Source organism: Pongo abelii, chromosome 1 (genome assembly GCF_028885655.2).
Source record: "Pongo abelii isolate AG06213 chromosome 1, NHGRI_mPonAbe1-v2.0_pri, whole genome shotgun sequence".
NCBI classification, from domain to species: Eukaryota; Metazoa; Chordata; class Mammalia; order Primates; family Hominidae; genus Pongo; species Pongo abelii.
The window spans coordinates 71041333-71066861 of record NC_071985.2 but is presented as its reverse complement, the minus strand read 5'-3'; the positions used below and the strand labels follow the sequence as shown (position 1 = coordinate 71066861).

General features: G+C 33.4%; 1 protein-coding gene across 3 annotated transcripts in view; it reads left to right on the top strand.

The window, feature by feature from the left end:
- RALGPS2 (Ral GEF with PH domain and SH3 binding motif 2) overlaps nt 1-25529 on the top strand; it is a 193656-nt gene that overhangs the window by 149442 nt on the left and 18685 nt on the right. For 2 of the 3 annotated variants that reach the window (XM_002809757.6, XM_063716877.1), the window contains exons 9-17: nt 2475-2612; nt 3886-3976; nt 8454-8521; nt 10065-10200; nt 10973-11124; nt 14666-14720; nt 17286-17363; nt 18966-19071; nt 21793-21885. In XM_002809757.6, coding sequence (XP_002809803.1) covers nt 2475-2612; nt 3886-3976; nt 8454-8521; nt 10065-10200; nt 10973-11124; nt 14666-14720; nt 17286-17363; nt 18966-19071; nt 21793-21885 — 917 coding nt within the window. The remainder of the gene's footprint in view (nt 1-2474; nt 2613-3885; nt 3977-8453; nt 8522-10064; nt 10201-10972; nt 11125-14665; nt 14721-17285; nt 17364-18965; nt 19072-21792; nt 21886-25529) is intronic. The other variant, XM_002809758.6, reaches the window with a different exon arrangement.

Below are 25529 nucleotides of genomic sequence, written 5' to 3'. Positions count from 1 at the left end.
TTCAAAGTAACACACATATATGCAATCAGGAACGCTGAAGTAAATTTACCAATAGTTGCAAAATTGGTCAACACTCATTAGATCCCACTGGACATAATTCTTTGGCATGTTTATGGACAATAATTTGTATTACCAGTTTTCAACAGCTGTGCAGAGTTGGAAAATAGCTCAGAAGGACCAAATGGGTGTACTGGAGACAGGATTCCCAGTAATCTTTTTTCCCATCTCAAAGTTTTTCACAATTTTCCTGACACATGTGTATCAAATATTACATTAAAAATAGAATGAAGAATAAAAGAAGTGTACTATTCTATGTTTCTCTTCCAAGGTGTTTGTTGAAGGGAGGACAAGGATGTTATCTTGAGGCGTGGGATCAGATTTGAAGGAAGAGTTGCTTAGATTTTGCTTTATAAGTAGGGTAGATTTAAACTTGTATATTGGGCTGGGTGCAGTGGCTCATGCCTGTAATCCTAGCACTTTGGGAGGCTGAGGTAGGTGGATCACTTGAGACCAGGAGTTCGAGACCAGCCTGGCCAACATGGTGAAACCCCATCTATACTAAAAATGCAAGAACTACCCAGGCGTGGTTGCGCATGCCTGTCATCTGAGCTATTCGGGTGGCTGAGGCACAAGAATCACTTGAACCCAGGAGGCGGAGGTTGCAGTGAGCTGAGATCACACCACTGCATTCCAGCCTGTGACAGAGCAAGACTCTTTCTTGAAAAAAAAAAAAAAGGTTTAAAAAAATATATGAGTATTGGCTCTGGGGAAGGAGCCAGTAGGGGTGAATGATAGTAGAGGCAACAGTGGTTGTCTGGAAGGAGGCAGCAATGATTGCATTCAAAATTACAGTTGAGATTTCGGAAGAAGAAAGAGATGATTCTTCCTCCAAGATTGGGGAAAGTGGGAAGAACCTCAGCTTCATTTGGAACCTCAGATTCATTTGGAGTCATAGGGAAATAAAGTTGAGGTTATCTAAAGAAAAAAAAGTATGATAGGTGGCTTAAAGAATACTGTAAAGATTTACTGAGTGGAAAATGAATGATACTAGGATGAGTAAAAAGATTGCCATGCCAACCTTTTATGTTAAGCACCTATTGTCAAAACATTGCACAAGATTTTCTTTCTCTTGGAGTGCAAGATAGCAACTGCCTTAAATGAGTTTGCAGTCTTGAATAGATAGGATATAAATGTAAAAAAAAAACCCAAGTAATGAGATTTTGAAGTCATAAAAGTCATTAAGGGAATAGTAAGCACAGATAATGTATGATTTTTTAACAGAATATAAGTAATTTTTTTAAAAATTGGGCTATAAGTGAAACGTCTGAGATCCAGCTCTGTCACTAACAGGTTGCATGGCATTAGACAGGTCCCTTTACTATCTATGTATTTCAGGTTCTTCATCCATAAAAGGAGAGGATTAGATTAGACAGTGTCTGAATTCCTCTCTTGGAATCTGTGAAAAAACTAGAGAATATTGACACCGAATTAGATAAGCAAAATATAAGATTTGGATAGGCAGAGATAAGTCCAGAAAACATTTAAGGTATAAGAAAAAGCTGAGGAAAAACAGGGTTTATTTAGAAGGCAGTGGGTGTGTCATTTTGGTTGCATTTACCCTGAGAGTTCATGAACATGAGTAATAGGGTAAAAGTAGGAAAGTATGTTTTTCTTTTCTCTGCAGCTATAGTTGTCTAATACATTTCACATGTGCATTGTGAACTCTCCAGAAATAATCTTAAATAAGTGACCTTTCATGTTAAGGACTAGTACAACCAAATTTTAGAAGATGTGTTATTTTTGTTGGTACAAAAAGCATGGAGGGTAAGAAATAGTTAACTTCAATTTGTAGTCACATGAACCATTTCAGAAATTTATTTGTTGATCTTTAAAATGTGTAAAACATTTCTACCAGATTGAGATAATTTTCAAAGTAGTTAAGACTCAAATGATAGCTATCAACTCAAGGCAAGAGAGTAAAAACAAATATTAAATAATTTCCCTATGTCAGTCAGTGGCTGGGCTGCTGGCTAAATTAATATCTTCAAGTTGTAACACACCTTGGAAAATGGACACTTGCATAGGTTTTAAGTCTGAGGTTCTGAGTTTAACTCTCCATTATGAAACTAGTCAGAGGCAGAGCCAATTGAAGAACTCAGCTCCTTTCCATTAATTCCCATATGAGCTGGAGTTTCTAACTCTAGCCTCAAACAATACTTGAAAATGAAATCACAAGAAGACATTTACAAAATAGCATATTATTACAAAAAATTGGTATATGTCTGACCCCAACTGTATGGAAAGCTAGGCCCCAGTAACCATATGTTACTCAGGCTTCAGTGTATTAATAGCAGTATATTTTAAATGTAGCATACAGTGGAATATATCTATAAACAACCCCTTCCCCCCTTTTCTTTGTCATAGTCTCCCAACCTACAACTAAGAAGCCATTCATTTATCTAATTTTGTTTCAGGTATCTATTTGTCAGATTTAACATACATCGATTCAGCATACCCATCAACTGGAAGCATTCTAGAAAATGAGCAAAGATCAAATTTAATGAATAATATCCTTCGAATAATTTCTGATTTACAACAATCTTGTGAATATGGTAAGTTTCTGGGGGATAATGCCAAGCCATTAACATTGCTGTAATCCAGTGAATTATTTACACACACTGATGATCACATTTCACACAGCAGGGGACATCAATTTCTTATTTCCATTCTAATGTAAAGGAAAATAATGCTTGTTTTATTTTGCCATTTACTATGTAGCATCCTGTTTAAGATCTTGCTTTTAAGGAATTTAAGTATTTAATATTTAAAATTTTTATTTTTATATTTTGCTTTTCTGCTATTTTGCAGCAACTTTCTCACAGCACAAGGGCACTAAGTATTTAATATTACTACCTCACAGCTATTTGGCCCTTTATAGCACAGCTATTTGGCCCTTTATAGTTTACAAAGTCATTTTCTAGTCATTTTCTGTTATCTCATTTGATCTCCCTGATCTATTATGTAAATCGTTCTTACAGTTTTCAATTAGGGAAGTATAGCTGAGACCCTTGAGCCTCGTGACAATTGACCAACTTTCTTGAGTCAGACTATCGAGTAAATAACGAATTTTTGTCGAACATGTATTTTATGGAATGACGAATATAGAAACAGCTACATAAGCCCAAATGATGAGAAAAGGCTTTTTTTTTTTTAATGTTTAAATACTTCCAGTTTGATAGGGAATAAAGTTAGGCTGTTAATACATAATTTTTATGGGTTAAAAAACTGAGTTTTACATTATATGATTACTTCAAGTGAATTTATCTTAAAGCTAACTTTTGCTTCATGCATCTATACTTTTTAGAAAACCTCAAAAACTTCCTAAAACTATCAGTGTGGAGATAGAATCTTACTGAAAGTTAAATCAAATAATTCCTTATTTTGTCCTTTTCTCAATATTTTAAACATAGCATCAAATTGTGATGTTAAAGTAATCTTGCTTGAAACTTATTTATAAGGGGAGGAGATAAACCACAGTTATAAATGGGAACCAGGTTTCTTTAAAAGAAAAGTAACTGCGTTCACGTCTTCTGTTTAGTTTAGAATAGTTGCTGATCTTTTTCTGTGAAATTTCTCAAATATATGGGACTTTATAATTGGAGCTATTTAAAAAATACAAAAATCTATACAAACAATATACAACTGTAATTTTCTAAATTACCTTCAGTTTCACATTAAAGTTTATCTCAGTAATGTCCTTCTAGAGTTAATTTAAATTTTGCTGCCATGTGGCCTTAATTTACCTTTAAGTTATTTTCAGCTTAATTCTTAAAGTTCTGGTTAAGATGTACTTTATCAGATAATTATTTATCACCTTTTGCCTAGATATTCCCATGTTGCCTCATGTCCAAAAATATCTGAACTCCGTTCAGTATATAGAAGAACTACAAAAATTTGTGGAAGACGATAATTACAAGTAGGTTGGATCTGCAAAAGTGGTTTGTATGACTTTGTCCTGTCCTCCACCTTTCTATCCCTATGTATTTAAACATCTAAATCCTACATGGTGTCATACAAAGGACTAATCCAGTGGTAGGTTTACAGCAGTAAAGGTACTAACATGTATTACTTCTTAATGACTTGTTATGATTGAGCCAATATACAAATACCTCATCTGTTCTTTTTAATATTTTATCTCTCTGTTTGTAGAGAGCTAACGTTTGATAGTTCTAATTTAAATTTCTTCCTTTCCCCCATATTCAATCATTGAATCCTTACAGAATTTGTCTTTTAATAGAAAAATTAATGAAACTTTTTAAAATAGAAAAATTACTCTTCTTTAATGCTAATTATTGACACATCGTTGTTTGTTTTTCATTGTTTTTGCGGATTGAGAGACTACTGGTCCATCTTGTCTGAGGAGAAGAGACCTTCCTCCAATGTAGCACACTTATCCTTTTCCCTGTATTATAGCAAGTTCTTTATTAAAGATTTTTGAGGCCGGGCACAGTGGCTCACGCCTGTAACCCCAGCACTTTGGGAGGCCGAGGTGGGTGGATCACTTGAGGTCAGGAGTTCAAGACCAGCCTGACCAATATAGTGAAACACTGTCTGTACTAAAAATACAGAATTAGCCGGGCATGGTGCATGCCTGTAATCCCAGCTGCTTGGGAGGCTGAGGCAGGAGAATCACTTGAACACAGGAGGCAGAGGTTGCAGTGAGCCGAGAGTGCACCATTACACTCCAGCCTGGGCAAAAAGAGCAAAACTCCATCTAAAAAAAAAAAAAGATTGTTTGAAATCACTTTTAAAATAGCTAATATCCATTTTTATCTCCTTATATCCACAGTATTTCCCAAAGATGGGAGAGGAAATTTTTAAATTATTAACCCTTTCATCTTTCGTTGATATAGTTTATATCGAAACTGCTGGGGTTTTTTTTTTTAAGGTGGGAGGATAAAGAGCTTATTTCTCTTGAAGCTTCACCCTTTTCTTTTAGCTTCATTTGTTACTTTTTTTAAAAAAGTTTACTTAGCTTTATTATCCCAGTTGTTCGCAAGCTTTCAAATTGAATTTTGCACTTTCACAAGTATTTTTTCCAATAAAAGGTCATGTTTCAAAAATTTATCGAAGTGAAAGACTAGATTATTTTTCAATGTTAATGTGTTACATAGAAATATTTTTTATCTTCCTTTGGTAATGATTATTAACTTCCTTTTTCCAGATTTTGACAGTTTTTAAAAAATTTTGTAGAACAGAATTAGTCCCAGTAAATGGCTATAGAAATTCTGGAAAACATCTAGGAATAATTTTTCTAAATGCATCTAAAATTTTACTAATGTTTGAAAACGCCTTTATTGCCATCTTCTCTCTCACACCATAATATCAACACTGTATTTCTGTACCAATTTTCATTCTACAAAAAGTTTCTACGTGGTTACTTACTTGAAAATGTATGAAGTCAGTGAAGAAGCTTTTTAAGGCTGGAGTTGTTTCACAAATCTGTTGCCCTAGGTTGTTTTTCAAGTTTGATGGTCTGTGTCTTATACTTACCACTATTTTTCCCTTCTCTCTAATTACTGACATAGAACTCCTACCTAATAAATACTTAAGTTTTGTCCAGTGAAGTGTAGAACAGATATCTTAAAATTCAAAATGTAAGTAGCTATTAGATATTTATCTGGCTCAAGAAACTTATTGAATTTAAAAGAATTTAAAGTTTGTTAGATTGAAATGTAATCTAAGAAAATTTTGCACAATTTACAGAGGATGGCAAATTTTTTGTGACTACTGTAAAATTATAATACTGTATTTATTAAAGCTAGTTTTTACTTTGCTAAAAGGGTAGACTTAGCCAGTGAAGCCATGAAGTAGTTCTGACATTCTGTAAACTGACATATCATATAATGCCTTCATTTTTGTAGGAAAGCTAATGCTATTATACTGGTTTTTGTTTTCATGAGGAGCTAGAACCAGAGCAGCCTTTCCATTACATTGACAGATATTTACTAAGGTTATGTTATAGGCCAGTTACTGTGCTAGTTGCTGGGATTATAAAAATAAGATACTGTTCTTGCCCTCAAGAAGCTCAGTCTAATGTCAGATACATCCACAAAACAGATGATTATAAAACATTTCAAACAGAACCATAATAAAGATATGCCAAGGATGCTGTGGAAACATAGATAAGGGGGGACCCAACCCAGCTTTACCTAGGAAAACTAAAAAGAAAGGAAATATGAACAGCTTCAGGAGACAGCGTCATCTGAGGCTGAATCTTAACAGGTGAGTGGGAGTTAGTCTCACGTGAAGGGTAAGGAAAAGTATGCTGGGGATGGAATGATCAAAGGAATGAGATAAGAAACAGTGTCTTTGCATGGCGAACGATGAGTCATTTGGTGTTATTGGGACATCATACGGGACTAGAGAAGACATTGTTTTTCTTTTTCTTGGAGACGGAATCTCACTCTGTTTCCCAGTTTGGAGGGCAACGGGCGATCTCAGCTCACTGCAGCCTCCGCCCCCTGGGGTTCAAGCAATTCTTCTGCCTCAGCCTCCCGAGTAGCTGGGATTACAGGTGTCCACCATCATGCCCGGCTAATTTTTGTATTTGTAGTAGAGATGGGGTTTCACCATATTGGCCAGGCTGATCTTGAACTCCTGACCTCAGATGATTCACCCGCTTCGGCATCCCAAAGTGCTAGGATTATAGGCATGAGCCACCACACCCGCTGACAGATTGTTTTTCTAAAAATGCAGTGTGTTGCATGAGCCTAATAATTTAGTGTGTTTGAAAAATAGAGCATTTTAAGATGTCATTAAAATTATTAGAAAAAATTAGAAGAAAACATTTTGTTAGAAAAAATGCCTTTTATGATGAAAAATTTGTAAATAGAAATGGCATGTCACTTACAAAAGGCCTGTTTTGGGCAACTTCATCTACATAGGCAGCCAGTATAGATACTACAAATTACATGTCTTTTGATCAGGATGAAAATTCTTCTGGGTGATTTTATTTTAATACTGAACATATCTGTTCTTAATGAATCAGCATCTCTATTATTATGTGGTGCTTTGACGATGTTGTAAGCAGCTGGCACTCAGACTAGCCTTCACTGCTTTTTAAAGATGCCTCTGCTTTTTATATTGCTGTCAGTTTCTAGCTACTACCAATAGCAATGTGATTCACCCAATAAGCTCCCTTTCTGTTCCTTTCTATTTTGGTGCCATTGGGAAATGGTAGTTATTTCATTTACTACTTTTCTTTCATCCACTAGACTGTAAGCTTCAGAAAGACAGGAATACCGTGTCTGCCGTAATCTCTGTTTTATTCCAGTTCTGAGCACAGTGCCCAACACAAGTGTTCAGTAAATATTTGTCACATGAATGAATGCAGTATAGTTTGTAGCCTAAATAATTAAACATCTTCATAAAAAGAAAAAGAAAAGAGTCTGGTTAATCATTGATCTATTCAATATATGCATTTTATATTATCAAGTAACTGGAATATAATTAATAACCTACAGTAGATTTATCATTATAAATGCCACTTGTATTGTTCAATTATTTTTAAAATTTTAGTCAGTAGAATACTAAACAGTTTTTATTAAATTTCAGGCAGACTCAGCAATATTAAGCTTCATGTATTACACCGAAGCATTTTCTGCAACTACTTTAGTGTCCTATTTTCTGAAATAGCTTCCACTGATAGAAATCATAATCTCTTTCACTGTGAAACTCAGAACTGGATATATTATCCTAAATGGAACTTAAGTACCATATAATAAACTCTGACTTAGGACAGGGACTTACTAGGAATTTTGCAAACAACATTTTTATTTGTATAGATCTTTCTGCTGAAGAGTTCTGTCAGCTGGTTTGTTAGATGGTTAGTTTTAAATAAGGTGTTTTTAGAAATAATTTGCATAATTTAATAATGCATATGAAAGTTTCTGAATTTAAATGTAAAGTATCAGTGTAAGCTCTAAGTTGAGTCATCATTTAGTCATTCATCAAATATCTTTAAATGTGTTCTATGGTTTGGCAACTTTGGGGTAATTGGGGAGATTTTTGTGTTTTTAAATACAACTTTTTAATGTATTTTCCCTTCCTAATATTTCCTAGAATAACCATAAGATCAGCTTTGTATGAAAGAGATAAGAGACTTAACATCTTAATTAAAAATTGCCCTTGGCCAGGCTTGGTGGCTCATGCCTGTAATCCCAGCACTTTGGGAGGCCAAGATGGAAGGATCGCTTGAGCCCAGGAGTTTGAGGCTTAAGTGAGATTCCCTGTCTCTTAAAAAGAAGAAGATTGCTCTTGAAGAAAAATATATAGGTCAGATTATTTCATAAAAATGTTTTTAGTTTTTTTGTGACAAAATACACAACTTTAATCTTATTTTGTCAAATGTTAATTAATTATTGTATGTATTTTGTCTTTTTAAAATTCAGGCTTTCATTAAAGATAGAACCAGGGACAAGCACCCCACGTTCTGCTGCTTCCAGAGAAGATTTAGTAGGTCAGTACATAGTTTTCTCTTGTTACCAAATCTAAATCAGATAACCTAATGAGGAAGGATATACTCCAAAGTAAATAAAAACTTAATACATCTTATACTGCATGTAAAATTTATTTTGATACTAAAATCTGTCCTTTCTGGGTTTTTTGTTTTTTAATTTAAAAGTTGCTGGCCGGGCAGGGTGGCTCACGCCTGTAATCCCAGCACTTTGGGAGGCCGAGGCAGGCGGATCACAAGGTCAGGAGATCAAGACCATCCTGGCTAACATGGTGAAACCCCGTCTCTGCTAAAAAAAAATAACAAAAAAATTAGCCAGGCATGGTGGCGGACACCTATAGTCCCAGCTACTCAGGAGGCTGAGGCAGCAGAATGGCGTGAACCCAGGAGGCGGAGCTGGCAATGAACCGAGATCGTGCCACTGCACTCCAGCCTGGGCAACAGAGCAAGACTCCGTCTCAAAAAAAAAAAATGTTGCTATAGTTTGTCAGTAGTATACAAACAAGTACGCTACCTAATCAAGGAAAATAGATAGATGCAACAGATGGAAAATGATAGATAAGTAGTTATGAATATTCATTTTTGATTAAGAATGCAGTGTCCTAGGCAATGAAGGTTGATTACACTAGAAATTTCTGTGGTCTAATGGGAAAGTCTACTAATTTGAATAATTATAGAAGTCAATTTTAGTGATGTAATTTTTTCAAATGTTCACTTTAATACTGGACTAAGTATTAAAAATATAAAAATCATAGTTCCTTACTTTACCTGTTACATTGTAATGGGGATATTATGCATATACCACAAATAATTATTTAAAAAACATAAAATTGTCATTATTTAAGAAATCCCTGAGAAGTACCTTTTTAAAAATTCCCAGTATAGGCCTTCGCATTAAGTTTCATGTATATTCTAAAAATATTTGATGGCTAATCTGATAAGATGTGAAGAAGTGAAGAAAGAAACCATGACAATGTCTATGGGGAAGAATATTCCAAGCAGAAAAAACATTGCAGTTTAAATTTGTTAAATTTGCTTTTCTTTTTATTCTTAAAGTGCTGTTTTGCACTTTTATAATATTCTCTTATTTATTCCCGTAAGCCTGAACAGTGTCAGTATAGATTTAATTTCTAATTTAAGTGTTTGACCTACCCTACACATTCTTTATCTAAGAGGAAGTTGAAACTAGGAGTAAAGAAGTAATGTATAAAATTAAAAGAGCACTGAACCTAGGACTCAGAAGACCTGGGTGTTTAGTCCAGATTTTGTCCGTGATGTGAAAGCTAGTCTCTTCTAATTCTGCTTCTTCCTATGTAAATGGAGAAAATGTTTACGCTGCCTCTACTTAGTATAAGTAAGATAAAAATTAATGGATTTTGTATGGTTTGGGAGTTTGTGTTTTAGGACTTAGAATATATTTCTCATCTTCAAGCCAATTAAATAGAACTAACATCAGTACTATCTCAAAATTTGAACCACATTTAGTATTTTATATCAAGGGATTGAAAAATAATCATTTGAAAATCTCTTTAAAATTAACCCTTAGGTCCTGAAGTAGGAGCGTCTCCACAGAGTGGACGAAAAAGTGTGGCAGCTGAAGGAGCCTTGCTCCCACAGACACCGCCATCCCCTCGGAATCTGATTCCACATGGACATAGGAAGTGCCATAGCCTGGGTTATAAGTCAGCATTTTTAATTTTATCTTTCAAATTTTTAAGTCGTTTGTAATTGGATTTATTGTCGATTTATTAGTTCAGCAGAAAATGGTATCCTTGAATAGTTTTCTTTTTCCTTAATAGCTGTTTTCTGATTCAGTAAAATGCCTTGTTTGCCTAAAAGCTTTTATTTCTTACTTTACCTGAATTTGGAAATGGGATTTTGTCAACAATGCATTTGTATTTGGGGACGATAAATGAACATTACAGAGGGCCATCATAAATAAAATCAGGATAGCAATATACCTTTTTAAAAAAGTTATAACCTTTATATCAAGACAGTTATTGTTTGTCTTAACCAAAATAAGTCAAAAATAACAGCTATAAAAATTATTTTCTTTATTCCTAAATATAAAGAAAACTGACTTTTTGTTTAACTTCATTAGTTTTGCAGTATCGTGTTTTTTAATTGGGGGCACATGTTCACTTTTGCCATGATTTCTCTGGAAATTTAATAACTGTTCTCCAAAAGTGAATGTGGAAACAATTTTTTAAATGGACATGAGGCTTAAAATGAAATTATTTTAAAGTATGCTCTAATTATATAGATAGATATAGCCAGGTTCCCTAAAACATTTTCCCTAAAACATTTTCCCTCAAACTGTTCATTTGAGGCTTTTATGGTAAGATCTGAGTATGACAGGTAAATCTTTTATGTCTTAAATCTTTATATAAAGAGCAGTTTTTAAATTAGTCACAATAATAAAAGGTATGAACTTTTTTTTCTCTTTGTTTCCAGTTTCATTCATAAAATGAACACAGCAGAATTTAAGAGTGCAACGTTTCCAAATGCAGGGCCAAGACATCTGTTAGATGATAGCGTCATGGAGCCCCATGCGCCATCTCGAGGCCAAGCTGAAAGTTCTACTCTTTCTAGTGGAATATCAATAGGTGAGAAATACTTCTCTGAGAGGGTTGCAATTTAACTTTAAATAAAAATGTTAATAAAACTTGGCTGGAAAAAAACCCCACCACACATAGAGAAAATTTGGTTAAAAAAACAAAGTAGCAGTTAAATACAGGATGAAGTTAATAATTTGTGATGGTTTTAAAAGTGCTTGCTGTTTTTAACTCCAGAAGGGGAAGCATTTGAAGAAGGTGGGAAAAGAACATATGGGCTGGTTGAATTAGTTAACTGCATGTGATTTGGATATGGGGAGGAGGAAGAGTGTGGAGTCAAGGATGACTTCAGGTTATTTGGGTTAAACAAGTATAATAGTTAGATGATGATGCTATTACCATTACCCAGGTTGAGAAGACAGAGTAATAATCTGTGGGCAGTGAAGTGTTTGTGAATTTGGGGAATCAGGTCTGTTTTGGACATGTTTAGTCCCTATGGAGATGTCAGGTAGGTTGTTGAATATATGAATCTGGAGCTCGGGGATAAGGTCAGGTCTGAAGATATACGGGAGGTAGCATATTTATAAGCCATGATTCTCTGAGGGTACCTAAAGAGAGAGTGTACATAAATAAGAAAACATTCTCACATTTAGAAGTCTGATTATTTTTTAAAAGAAGGATGAGTCATCAAAGGAAACTAAAAAGGAGAGATCAGTGAAGTAGGGGGAAAAAAACAAAAGCCCAGTAGATGAAGTATCTCAAGGAGGAGGAAAGTACTGAATGTGTGAATATCAAATGCAGAAAAAGAGAGCTAAGATGAGAATGGGGAATTGACTGGGGGATCTGGCAAGATAAAAGTCATTGGTGACATTGATAAGAGTTGCTTCATGGAAGTGTCAGGGCATGGCCTGGATTGGAGTAGATTTGAAAATGAGAGGTAAGGAAACAGAGATAGCTACTGTGAAGGAGAGCAGAAAATAGGGACCATATTAGAAAGGAGTGTGAGATTAAGAGAGGGATTTGTTTGTTTTTACTTCCTAAACTTTTAATTTTTGAGTCTTCTAGATGAGCATTATTTCTTGTTACAATTAGAAATTATTCATATAGGCTGGGCAGTGTGGCTCACACCTGTAATCCCAGCACTTTGGGAGGCCCAGATGGGCAGATCTCTTGAGGTCAGGAGTTCAAAATGAGCCTGGCCAACATGGCAAAACCCCATCTCTACTAAAATTACAAAAATTAGCAGGGCGTGATTGTGCATGCCTGTAATCCCAGCTACTTAGGAGGCTGAGGCATAGGAATCATTTGAATCCAGGAAGCAGAGCTTGCAGCGAGCCATGTTCACAGCACTGCACTACCCTGCCTGGATCACAGAGTGAGATTCTGTCTCAAAAAAAGGAAGAAATTATTCATACAATAGCTACTTTTATTTTTAAAAAGAAATAAAGGAGGAATATGTCTTCATCTATGATTAACTACCAGATTGTTCAAGGGCTAAGCCCATTGTTACTAATATCTTAATCAATATTGGTAAACAGCCAATAGAAAGAGATGCAAAAGGAGATTGATTTTCTGGAACATACTGACTTTCTTAGCCCTTGAGAGTTAAAATTAAATTATTTCAGAGCTCTCCATTACCATTCAGTAGTTGTTTATTCTGATAGTCCCCTTTTTATATAAAAATGCAAGTGATTAAATGATAAAATGTTTTAAAAAGAAGGCAAGTTTGTCACCTGAAATACCTCTTATCAGTGTTCTAAGTTGCCTATATGCAAATACTAATCTCAGTATGAAGAATAATTTTGCAAAGGAAAAAACTTTTTTTCAGTCAAAAATTTTCTACACGTATGGAATTTGGCATGCCACTTAAAGCAAAAAGTAGTTTTTAAAATTACAGCTCTCAAGTATATAATATTTTACTCTTTCTCATAAGTGTTATAATGAGAATTATTCTGTAGTTTATAGCTTTTACTTTTCATGGATGTCCTTTTGGCTGCCACAAGATTATTGTTTAGTTATTTTATTGAGTTACAATTAGTGTCTCAGTGTGGAGACTTTTCTCTTTTAGAGCAGATTTTTGCATTTGTGTTTATTTTTTAATTATTCTAAGGCTAAGTGAGTAAACAGTAAAAGATCATTGCATCCTAGTTTGTAAATTAAGAACATTACACATAGGCATTTACCTTCGAGGATTTTTGTTTTAAAGCTTTAACAATATGAAAAAAAATAATAAGTCTATTACCATAAGATGATAGGTGTTAATATACACACACGAGTTTTTTTCCTTAGCTTTAACTTTTACATGCAATATTAATATACAGTGAAGGCTTTGAAAATACTGTGGGAAAATTAACCAGTGCTTAGAACAGTGGCCTCAAACATTTTCTAATGTGGTATCTATCCTAGATAATCTTGAGTAGTCTCACCTAGCTAACTAAGAGAAGCATATTCACTCAGCTTCATGCTTACATTTTCTACAAATAAGTTATCCTAATTATGCTTAAATTTTCAGTCTTTACCACATAGTGCCACAAATCAAAAGATAATGTAGATAATGTACAAGACCCCACCACCACCACGGGTTACCTCTGGTTCTTCTTCTGAACCATACAATACAGAAAATTATTTCAGTGATTGTTATCTCAGTTTATCCAAGGATGGTACATAACTAGTGCCATTGCAAACCCGTAGAAGGGTGTTAATCCATCGTCTCTAAGAGAGACGAGTCTAATGGATACCTTACAGCATCCATTACGGGTATCTGATGGATACCTTACAGCATTAGAATTTGAGTCTCTCAGAACCCTGCTCGTAAAAAAGAGTTTGAGTCTCTCTTCTTAGAACCCTGTCTGAGAGACAATTTAACTTGACCTATTAGTCATCCTAATTTTTTTGAGAGCCAGAATTATATTTAAAGTAACATTTAAGTCAACTAAGCTGTTTTGGACTCTCTAAATTCATTCCCCATAGTTTTTTTGTTGGTTTTTTCTTCCCCCTAGCTAATTGTAAACGTTCGGTTTGAAGACCATTTTATTTTAACTGATCTTTTGGCCAAAGAGAAAATTGTTGCATTTTTATAGCACCGGTTTTTGGTTTTTTAAATTTAGAGATTCCATCCTCTTTAACTTTGTCTCTAGAGACAAATAATTGGATTTCATTAGGCTTTTTATACTTAGGGTTGTAATGGACTTTAATACAAAGAGAAAGAAGTATGCCATGAATCTCCAAGGATTTTGTAATTATATTGGTCCTAAATTATGACAAACCTAATAAGAAATTTTGTGTTATTTTATGTTCTCTAATGGTAGGAAAAATTGTTTATTGACATAATGAATTTCAGCTACAAATAGGCAAGCAAAAATGTTTTATGCTATTTTGTTATTTTAGGTTGTCGTGTCAACTGTATTCCGATACATTGCAAAATAAACCTAACAGCAGTAATATTAGAATAAAGAATTAATATGTGGATATGTTCATCTACAATGTGATTGTCATTTTATGAGCATAGTTAATTAATTTATTTTTAAATTGTGAAATGCAAACTAGAGAGGTAATTCTGATGTTTAAAAAATAGAATAACTTTTCATTTTAGGTAGCAGCGATGGTTCTGAACTAAGTGAAGAGACCTCATGGCCTGCTTTTGAAAGGTAAGATCAATTGTCCATTTGAACTACTTTGAGTTTATTTTGTCTGGGTTAAATAATATAATACAAATTTTAAGAGATAATATTTACTACATATCCCTAAGCGATTAAGTTTTTTACTGGTAAAAGAAATTAGAAGTTGATATTTAAGTTTGGATATGTAAGTAATGAGAATGAATGATAGTCTTATCTCTAAATGTTTATTTGGTGGCATGACACATGTATTTGAATTTTAATACATTTACATTTATAACTTAAAAATAACCGATCATCGACAAGTAACCTACTTACATATTCAAAAAATTATTTCCTTAAGTTCTGGTTCATTTAAGTAATTTTAAGGCATTTAGTGGAATAGTCAACTTTATTCTCTGCTGCTTTGTCAAGGACAAAATGATTTAATAAATTTTAAATTATACAAGTAAAGCAGGTTAAGATTAGAATTTAAATAGTCATAAACTCAAAATTTTCAGAGTACACTTTTATACTGAAATACTCTAAGTTGTGCTCCCTTCTCCTTCCTTTGTTGCTTTAAGCTGTTAAAGCTGTCATCTGCCTGTAGTAAATATCATGCTATATTGAGGTCTAAGTACATATAAGATCTGAAGAATGTGACCAAACAATGCAAATAATTATTTAGTAAATGTCCATTAGGATTCTTATGTTTTCACTGACCATTTCAGTTCTGCCATTTCAGACTCATAAGGTATTTGGCTCTTGACCAAAATAATTGCTCCCTTTTTTGTATATGAACTAAGTAACTAAATTTCTAAAAATGCCTATATTCATTACTCAAGAGGGTCATTTAGATTGAATGTTAAATGTCATATTAATACTGAAGTTGAAAATGTTTAATTGCCTAACTCCTTATCAGTCACAATTTATAAAACAATTTTAAATTAAATTTTATTTGAAATCGTAAATTTCATGCTGTTTAATTGGAAAAATAGATCCTTATTTTTTATGTGACTTTATAAAGATTTCTCACTATTATGTGATTAAGATTTTGTTTATAAGTTCTACATTGCAAAGTACTTTTGATCCTTTCTACTCTAATTATTAGTGTTCCCAACTTTTGTTCTCTTTGTTTTGCGGGATAATAATAAGTAAAAACAAATTTTTTTTTATTTATTTTTGTATTATTTTTCTTCCAACCTTTACTTCTGATCTGTTCATTTGGGTTTGCCTGAAATGTGAAAAACACAAGAATTGCCTTTGACGTGTTGTCTGAATTTGTTCAAATTGTCTTTCCCTCTAGAAAGAACGTAAAACCATGAGAAGTTGATTATAGAGTGTACTGTAATCTTTATATTTAAAAAATATTGATTAACCAAATTGTTTTTTAGATTGCTTGACTTACGAGTAACCAGAATGGTGGTGTGTTAAATAATCTGTTTTCATCCCAGCAGGTTACTTATGAAGACAGTATTTAATGATGTTACCTTCACGTCTCAAAACAATTTTTTTCCTTTATAACAGGTGTTTTGCTTTGCAGACATGTGTGGCTAAAAAAATCTACTTTTCTTATGCCAAGCTTAAATTAGTGCGCTCTTAGAACATTTTAAGAACAGTGAAATGAATGCTACCTGCAAGATTCAGACATGAAATAATAGAAAGTGAATAAAGAACTGGGATATAAAGTACTATTCATGGATAGTGAACTTGAAAAATGTACTCTGAATGTTAACATACCATTTTCTGTTCTTATTTTCTAGACAGACATCAAATACATTGTTGTCTTATTTTCTAGATGGACATCAAATACATTGTTGTCTTATTTTCTAGACGGACATCACATACATTGTTGTCTTATTTTCTAGACAGACATCAAATACATTGTTGTTTAAGTTGCTAAAATAATGCTTTTCCTTTAAAACATCATTTATCAACAGTGCTACTTTTGGGTTTTCCTAGGCAAAGAAGTATCAGTATTTTTATGTGTCTGTTTTTATTTTTTTGTTTTTAACTATTATGTGCCATTTTGGTTAAGTATTAACTCATTTTTATCATTTATTGGCTTTGTCAGTTAATGTAGAAATAATATAACGCCTATATTACTCAGTTCATTTCTTTTATTTACTATAAAGGATAAAGAGGAAAATAAAATTTTCCTCATGAGTTTACAAGCCACATTGCTTTTAGGTGTCTTCATAGGGACATATAATAAAAATGAATTACTTATATAAATCTGAGCATCATATTTAAACTGGAATCCAAGAAGTGGTTTAGAAACATAAGAATTTTTGAAGTATTTTTGAGGTTTTTTTTTATTATTTGGCTATAAATAGCTCTTTAATTCTTTTAGCAGATTTCTGAAAGTGAATGTATATGTAAATATATGGTGTGTACTAAATACCTCTAAGTATTTCTAGAGTCAATAGTAGAAGAAAAAATTTTTTGAAATCTGTGCTGCATGCTTTAAAAAAGAGAGGAACAATCACATACTATCCTTTTGTAAGATTTAGAAAGGTATATTACAAGAAGAAACTATTATACTGTTCTAGGTATTGATAATGACTGTGTGAATAAAAGTATATGTAATATACAATTTATAATGGAATCCAACAGGAACAGATTATACCATTCTCTCGGCCCGGTGACAAGAGTGGCACGAAATGGCTATCGAAGTCACATGAAGGCCAGCAGGTACAATTCCCCTGCATTCAGGGGTCACAGAACTCCCTTATGGTGTTGGTGATTGGCTTACATGGGTGTGGTCTGACATTATTTCTCTTCTTTCTCAACTAATTGATTTAAAAACTAAACAAATTACCCAGAAAAACTTTCTTTCCAAGATCTAATGTGAAGATAAATTTCAACTATTCTTTCTGATCCACAGAGCTAATTGCTAAAACTTGCAACTTAATGTTACATATTTTTAAATGCTTCCAAGTTGGTAGCCTTTAAACTGCACAGGTCTTTCTAATGCTGATAGTTTTTGAATGAACAATATAAAAATCTGCTTGTTTATTCAAAAGTTGTAATCAAAGCATTTACTTTGCTAATAAATTTATATTTGATTTGTCTTTTTAAAAAGTTTTTCAGATAAACTACAGGTCCTGAATGTAGACGAGTCTATTTCATAAAATAATCATTTGTATATTTAAATTCATATTCATTCAGTTGTTTGTCTAGTTAAACCAGGTCTCTTTTGGACTGTTATTAGCCGTGGAGGCAGATACGGGTGGTGTATTGATTGGGAACGTGGGGTTTAGTGGTGATGGGTAATTCATAATACAACAAAATACCAAACTTCAGAAGCAAACTTTACGTCAGTTTGATGGTGTCTAATCTCCCTGCATATACCTCCCTGAATATAAATAGCTCTAGCATGAAATTTCTACTGGTCTATAGGTTCTTAAGTCACTCTGAAGACACCTAAATAATCACAAAGGAATAAACTGGCAAACTTTAGTTCTCATTGCTCTTATAGGAATTCTGCAGCTCATGTCAAGTCACCAGTGACATTTTTATCAGCATGTATGTTTAATTGGCTCATGTAGAAATTATTGATTATTGTATTAAACATAGGACCTTAAATCAATTAGGGAAAGATATTAAAGTGTTGGTTATTTTGTGATTTTTTTTTTTTTTTTAAAGATACATGAAAAGGAAATCTTGAGTTTTGCGTTTTTTCCTTTCGTGGAGAGCTGTTAGTCCATAATCACTTATCCATTGACACCATTTAAATGTTATTAAAATGTATTGCAGAAAACTAGTTTTTAAAATACATTATTATTGACTTTATTACTTCTTTCTGCTATTTTAGAATTAAATTAAGCATGTTTTCTTTTTTCTTTTTAAGCTTGTATTATTTTCAGTTTTATATATACTTAAATACTTTTAACAAATAGAATCCTCATTTTTCCTACCAAGACTTAAAGTTTCTATGGGGAAAATAAGGTTGCAACAGTGATGCAGTGTGGCATGTTAAGAAGAAAACAAATCTTAAATTTTTAATTTAATATTTACTAAAGTGAATTACTGCATTCTTTCTAAATTATACTGTTCAAATATGTAATAAAGTGTGTTTTTTAACCATCTGCTGACTCTAATAACTTTCTAATCAACTTTTTGTACAGCTTATAAATTTCAAGATTAATAAACCTTTAAAATTATCAGTGTCTTCTCAGCTCTGAATAAAGTAACAAAGTTTTAAAATTAAGAATAATTACATTTTATTTAAATACCTACTTGATGACTATTATAGACAAAAGCTCTTATGTGTTCTTTTCTTCGTTATTATAGTTCTGCAGAATCAGAAGATTTGGCAGTACATTTATATCCAGGAGCTGTTACTATTCAAGGTGTTCTCAGGAGAAAAACTTTGTTAAAAGAAGGCAAAAAGCCTACAGTAAGATTTCATCATATTATATTTTAATACACCTCTAAAAATATGCAAATGTATAAGACTCTGTAAAAGTACTAAAACAATTAAAACCTGATTATAGTAGACTTGAAATAATATTAAATAAGGTCCTCCCCCCTTATCCTTGGGTCATCCATTCCAATACCCTCCGGGGATGACTGAAACCTCAGATAGTACCAAACCAAATTACCATCATTTGGAACATGTTTCTGTTCATGTCTTCCATCCACAAATATAGTGCCTTTTCTATCTTAACTAAGCACTTAACCCCACACAGTAGCCGTAACTTTTGCAGTTTGCGATGCTATAGCAAAACTAGCATGAATTTCTTTTTCCTTCTTCACAATTTCACAGATAGAAAATTTGTTCCTACCATGTATCTTAGCAACCTTAGCGTCTAATTTTTCTTTCCTTAACCCAAGAACTTTTCTTTTCACTTAAGGAAGCAGTGGGGAGTGGGGCACAAGGGTAACACATATAGTGTGGAGACACTGGACAAAGAAAGGGATGATTATGTCCACAGAAGCACAGAGCAGAACTGTGTGAGATGTTAGTCAGAACAACAAGTGATTTTAAAACCTGTGAATTGTTTATTTCTCAAATTTTCTAATAAATATTTTTAGACTATGGTTGCCTGTGGGTAATTGAAACCACAGATAAGAGGGAAAATATTGTACACATTTGTTTCACCATGTTTTCTTAACATAGAGTGTTATTATATGTGCCATATAGATTTCTGTTAAATCATGTGTTAAGGGTGCTTAAATCCTGTACTTCTTTTTACCCCCATTATAGTTCTTATACAAAATTATTTCTTAGAGAACCCTGAAAGTATATCATGAAGAAGTATTTTAGTATTAAGTTTAGGTAAAATAGAAAATAAAGAGTAACAACCCTAAAAAATGGAATTTGATTGTGTTTTATCATTTTATTTAAATTCCTGTAATACAGTTTTGTTTTCTACATAACATAGAAACCAAATATTAAATGCTTTCGAAACCATAACTATATTGGGGGGAGAAAAAGGAAGATTGGTGGAACAAAGCTCTTAATATGTATCAAAGAAGTTTCTTCTTCCTCAGCACCAGCATAGTAGTTTGACTACTACGGAACAATTTTTTTTCCTTTCTCAAATTTGAAATATAAAACCTTTGATATATATTCACACTTAAAGCTTTTGAAGATATGGGGGCTTCATATAAGTAATCTTATTTTGTTGTTTATATCACAGTAAGCCAAAGGCACATACAAATCAAGAATCTCTTAGGCAGGCTAGTGAACTCAGAATTGCATTTCAGTTGAAGCATTACCATACTTTTTGTGTGCTGGATGCTAGAAATAGAGCAGTGAACAAGGTGAAGCAAAGTGTCTTCCTCCTGGATTACATTTCAGTGAGGAGAAATAGAGAATAAGGCTTTAAAATAACGTCATAGGATACAGAATGATGGGGCAAGGAGGGATGCCACCATGGCAAAACATTTGAGCTGAGATCTGAATGAGGAAGGTGAGTTAGCTGTGTGAATATCTAGAGTTCAGGAGACAAGAAGGCTTGTGTAGTTTATGCATTGAAATTGGGGAAGGTGGAGGAGATCAGGTAAGAGGCAAAAGCTGGAATTGTTTGATGATAAATTAAACATGATGTATAAGAGAAAGAGTGAAAACAAAGATAACTTCTAGGTTTGGGGACTGAGGTGGGTGTATGTTGGGGACATTTATTGAAATGGGGGGCAGGTCAGTCTTGGCCAAGTTCAGTTTGATATGCTTATTAAACATTCAAGTGGAGGTGTCATGGTGGCTGTTGAAAAAGTATGGATCATGAGGTCAGCAGAGAGGTGGCAGGCAGAGAGATTTGGGAGTCATTAGCATACAGATAGATAGTATTTGAAATATGGAACTGGATAATAGATTATCTAAGAAGAAAGTATAGCTAGAGAAGAAAACAAGGTTGAAGATGGGGCTCTGTAGCATTAAAGGTCTCCCACAAAGAAGAGTATAAAGGAAAACTAAGGAACTGTTATCCCAGAAGCCTAGCAGTTACAGTACTTCAAAAAGCAAAGAGTGGCCAGCTGGGTCAGATGCTGTTAAGAGGCTGGCTATGATAAGGACAGAGGCTTTGCTAAAATTACAATCATCAGTGACCTTGATGGCCCAAAAGCCAAATGAAATGAGTTACGTAGAAAATGGGCAAAACAGAAGAATTAGAGGCAAGATTTAGAGACACCCTTGCAAGAAGTTACGCTGTGAAAAGGAGAAGAGAAATTGGTTGGTGTCTGGGGGGTGAGGAGATGGGTCAAAGGAGGGATTTTAAAGGTGGGAGTACTATTAAGGTTCATTTGTATAATGATGGTAGAGGGAGAGAGATTGAGAAGCAATGGAGTTAATTGCAAAAGCAAACTTTTTTTTCAAAAGTGAGAGAGAATTGGAATCTAGGGCATAAAAAGAGAGTTGAGTTTGCCTTTAGATAGAATCGGGGTTAACTATTCTTTTGTAGCTGGAAGAAAGACTGAGTATGTGGGTCTACAAGCAGGTAGTTAGATGGAAGTGACAGGAGTTTTTGAGATTAAGTTTTCAGAAGTGATACAGCTCAACTGTGAGGTTGGGACTTTGGTTGAAGTGAAGTGGACTTGATCATTGGCACGTAAAATGTAAAGAAACTAAGAAGCCAGGAGCATTGTAATAGTATATTCCTGTGTTTGTCCTATCCAGGTAGCATCTTGGACAAAATATTGGGCAGCTTTGTGTGGGACACAGCTTTTTTACTATGCTGCCAAATCTCTAAAGGCTACAGAAAGAAAACATGTAAGTATTTGTTCTCTACATTTTTAGCGTGGTTTCCCAGACTGTTCATGGTTATAAAGAAAGCAGTCCTAATGGGATACAAAGGTTTTTTGGGTTTGCCTTGTTTTTTCCTATCTTCTAGTCCAAAAGTTTTTACATTTATTTCTTTTTTAAATACCATTTTCCATTGCAAATGTCAAAACTGCACTTACGCTTATCTATTTTGTCATCAAAGCTTTCTCAAATCTGGAGTTTCCTGTTCAATATTGTTCAGAACTATTGCCTTGGAGTTTCCTTTCCTAATCAGCAAATTGTGGAAATTTGGGACCAACATCTAAAGTTCTTTCCACCTCAATCTCTGGTTCAGTGATTCTTCCCAACAATGAAGAGGAATGATGAATTACAACAGTTACTGCAGTCACTTTCTTGTGCTTCATATTACTTAAAAGAAGCCTCTTTTCACCCTGTAGAATTTTCCTATAAATCTTTTTTGCATGCTGTTTTGTTTTTACATACCAGTGATAGAATCTTTGAAAGGAAGAATGATTTTCTATGTTGCATTAGTAAAATCTGAGAGGAATTTTATTTCTAAGTCACATGTTTTGGGGGAGAAAAATTAAGTGGTATATCACTTAAGCCAGTGAAGAAAAATATAAGTCCTTTTTCTACTTAAAACTTAACCAAATGATACTGTATAATTCAGAGTATTTCAGAGAAACTCTTCTTTATTCTCACAGTTTTAGCCCTTTAATCAAACCAGAGGTATAGAAAAGAACATTTTTGGTTGAAATGAATGTGGGAAGTACCATAAGATAGCATTGCCTTTCTTTATCAGCCATACCCACCACCTGCCACCCTCCTGACCATCATGACTCATTGTCTTGCTTTTTTTCATGGTGTTAGCATATTTGTTTCCCTAATTAATCCATGGTTTCATTTTTTAACTATACCTCAGTGGGATCATATACTTAAGCACTAGCTTTTTTGCTCACTATTATTATATAATTGTTAAGATAGCTCTTGCATTGAGATAAAGGACTTGAGTGAAGGATCGTGGAGATTTCTTCTGTGAATATTTATTTTTTGTATTCTGGTCAAATTGACAATAATGCCTATATACCCTACAACATTTACACAGATTAGTTTTGCTAGAACAATTTGTAGAGTTAGTACTGCTGTTCTCAAAGTGAGCAAAAGGTTGGATTCATTCAGTTCAATTAAATCCTTTATCTTCATATAGAAAGTAACTTTTCACATAGCCACATTGAGATACTTGCTGGATAGATTTCACTTAGCTGACTGTTGTAGAAAATTCATTATTCAAAATAAAATGGTTTTTTTGTTTTTTGTTTTTTCTTAGTTTCAATTAGAAAAAGTCCAAATTAGAGAAGTTATAACTGAATTTGTCATCTAATGGATATGTTAAATATTGTTTTGTGCTTTGCATTGTTGCTTGTGCATAAAAAGTTACTAGTATGTTATAGTTTGGGTTTTTAATTATATGAGGTTTCTGATAGGTAATGTATGCAAAATGTTTGGAAATTAAAGCATAGCGGGTTGTGAGAAAATCTTATTGAGTACCAAGGAAATTGACCGAATTTCTCATCTTTTCTAATTAAATTAAAATATAATTAAAGAATAAATTTGAAGAACAGGATAGAGGGTATAGAGACAGGTCTATATCTATATTTAGTATTAATTTTGAGATAGAAAAGATATGGCACAGAACTAAATGGAAGAAAAAAATTTTAATCGTTTTCAAATAAAGTTAAAATACAGATAAATTGGAGGAAAATATCTGCTATATGTAAGCAACCGTTAAGGGATTAAAATCACTATTTAAACATAGCACCACCTGTATTGTTGTGTTTTTTGTTTGTTTGTTTTTGCCAAAATATTTAACCTGAATCTTACGAGGAAATAATCAAATCCAAATTGTAAGACATTCTATGAGACAGCTGGCCTAGATTCTTAAAAAGACCAAAACTTTGCAGGTGGAGTAAGGGCAGGGGGACAGGAGGACTGTTCTAGATTAAAGGAGACTTGACAACTAAATGCAATGTATGTTTTTTAGTTGAATCCTGGAGTTATATTGGGGAAAAAATTTAAAAAGCTATAAAGGTTATTATTGGAACAACTTAAGAAAATGTAACATGGACTTTATGTGGTTGTCTCTTCAATTTCTTAGAAATGACAATTACATTGTGATTGTATAGGAATATGTTCTTGTTATTAAAAGACACATGTTGAAATATTTAGGGTTCAATGTTATGATGTCTGCAATTTGCATTTGAATGTTCAGAGAGATCAAACAAATACAAAAATGTACATTAAGGCTATATGGCTAATACATTATGTCTCAACTTCTATACAGTTTGAATTTTTTCAAAATAAAAAGCTGGAGGAGAAAAAAAATCATAGATTAAAATATACCTGTTCATGGCAATAAACCCAAAAGTGGGACAATAAACCCAGAAGTCTGTATACCTTATTTTAGTATTCTATAAAGTATGTATTTTTTTGCCTATGAAGAACAGAGTTTGTGTGGGTAGAGTGATCAACCTCACTTACTATTTAAAAATGCAAATTAAGGGAGACACTTTCCTGCCATTAGACAAAAATTTAAAAGATTGATGATATAGCATTGGTCATGATATGGGGAAACAGACTGTCATCCATGGCTGGTAAAAATCTAAATTGGTATTGTTTTTGTGGTGGCCAGTCCGAGTCAGTATTTAGCTTGGTAATAACCAGAAATTCCTCATCTGAGAATCTGTCCTACAGAAATTTTTGAACAAGTGCACAAAGATTATCTGTAGAAGAATATTTCTATAATATTTATGGCAACAGAAATCTGGAAATACCCAAAATACTTATCAATAAAGAAATGGTTACTGATAGATGAAAAACACAAGTCAGAGTGTAAATATATCCCCCATTAATATGTAAAAACCAACAGCAGCAATGACACAAGCCTCTGATATAATAAATGCATAGAATAAGGTCTGAAGGTTGTCACCTCAAGTGATGATTATGTCTGGGGAATGTGATGGGATTCAGCTGGTGGTTAAAGGGCATTTGCACTGTAGTTTCATCCCTGTTTCTGAAGCAGTTTATGTTGCTTGAGTTACTTTTTATTTTTTGAGAAAAGGAATTGAGGTGGAAGTTTTTAGGCTTAAGAAAAGAATATTAGAAGATCATACTATTCATGTTGAAGTACATTATGAGCTGTCAAATCAGCAGTCCTGTGGTAGGGCCAATTTCATTCTTCACAGTACTAAAACTTACTGATTTCTTTAGCTTTCATATTTCAATTTCATGTTGTTATAAATGTGCCATGTTCATTCTTTTTCCCATTTCCTTTAATCGTGAAGCATATCATGCATACAAAAGAAGATAGGTAGTGTACATGTACATTTTAAAGCATAATAAATAAAATGAACACCTGTATACTCTCCACCCAGTGTGAGGAACAGAATGTTACTAGAACCGTTCAAGCCTTCCCAAAAGCATCCGCTTCTTTCCTGTCAACCATATCCACAGCCTGTCACTGTCCTGAATTTCTTGTTAATTGTCGCCTTGTTTTTCTTTAGTGTTTTACCATGTACACTTCCTTACACAATGCACTGTTTCATTTTTAAATAATACCTGAATGGTTTCACATA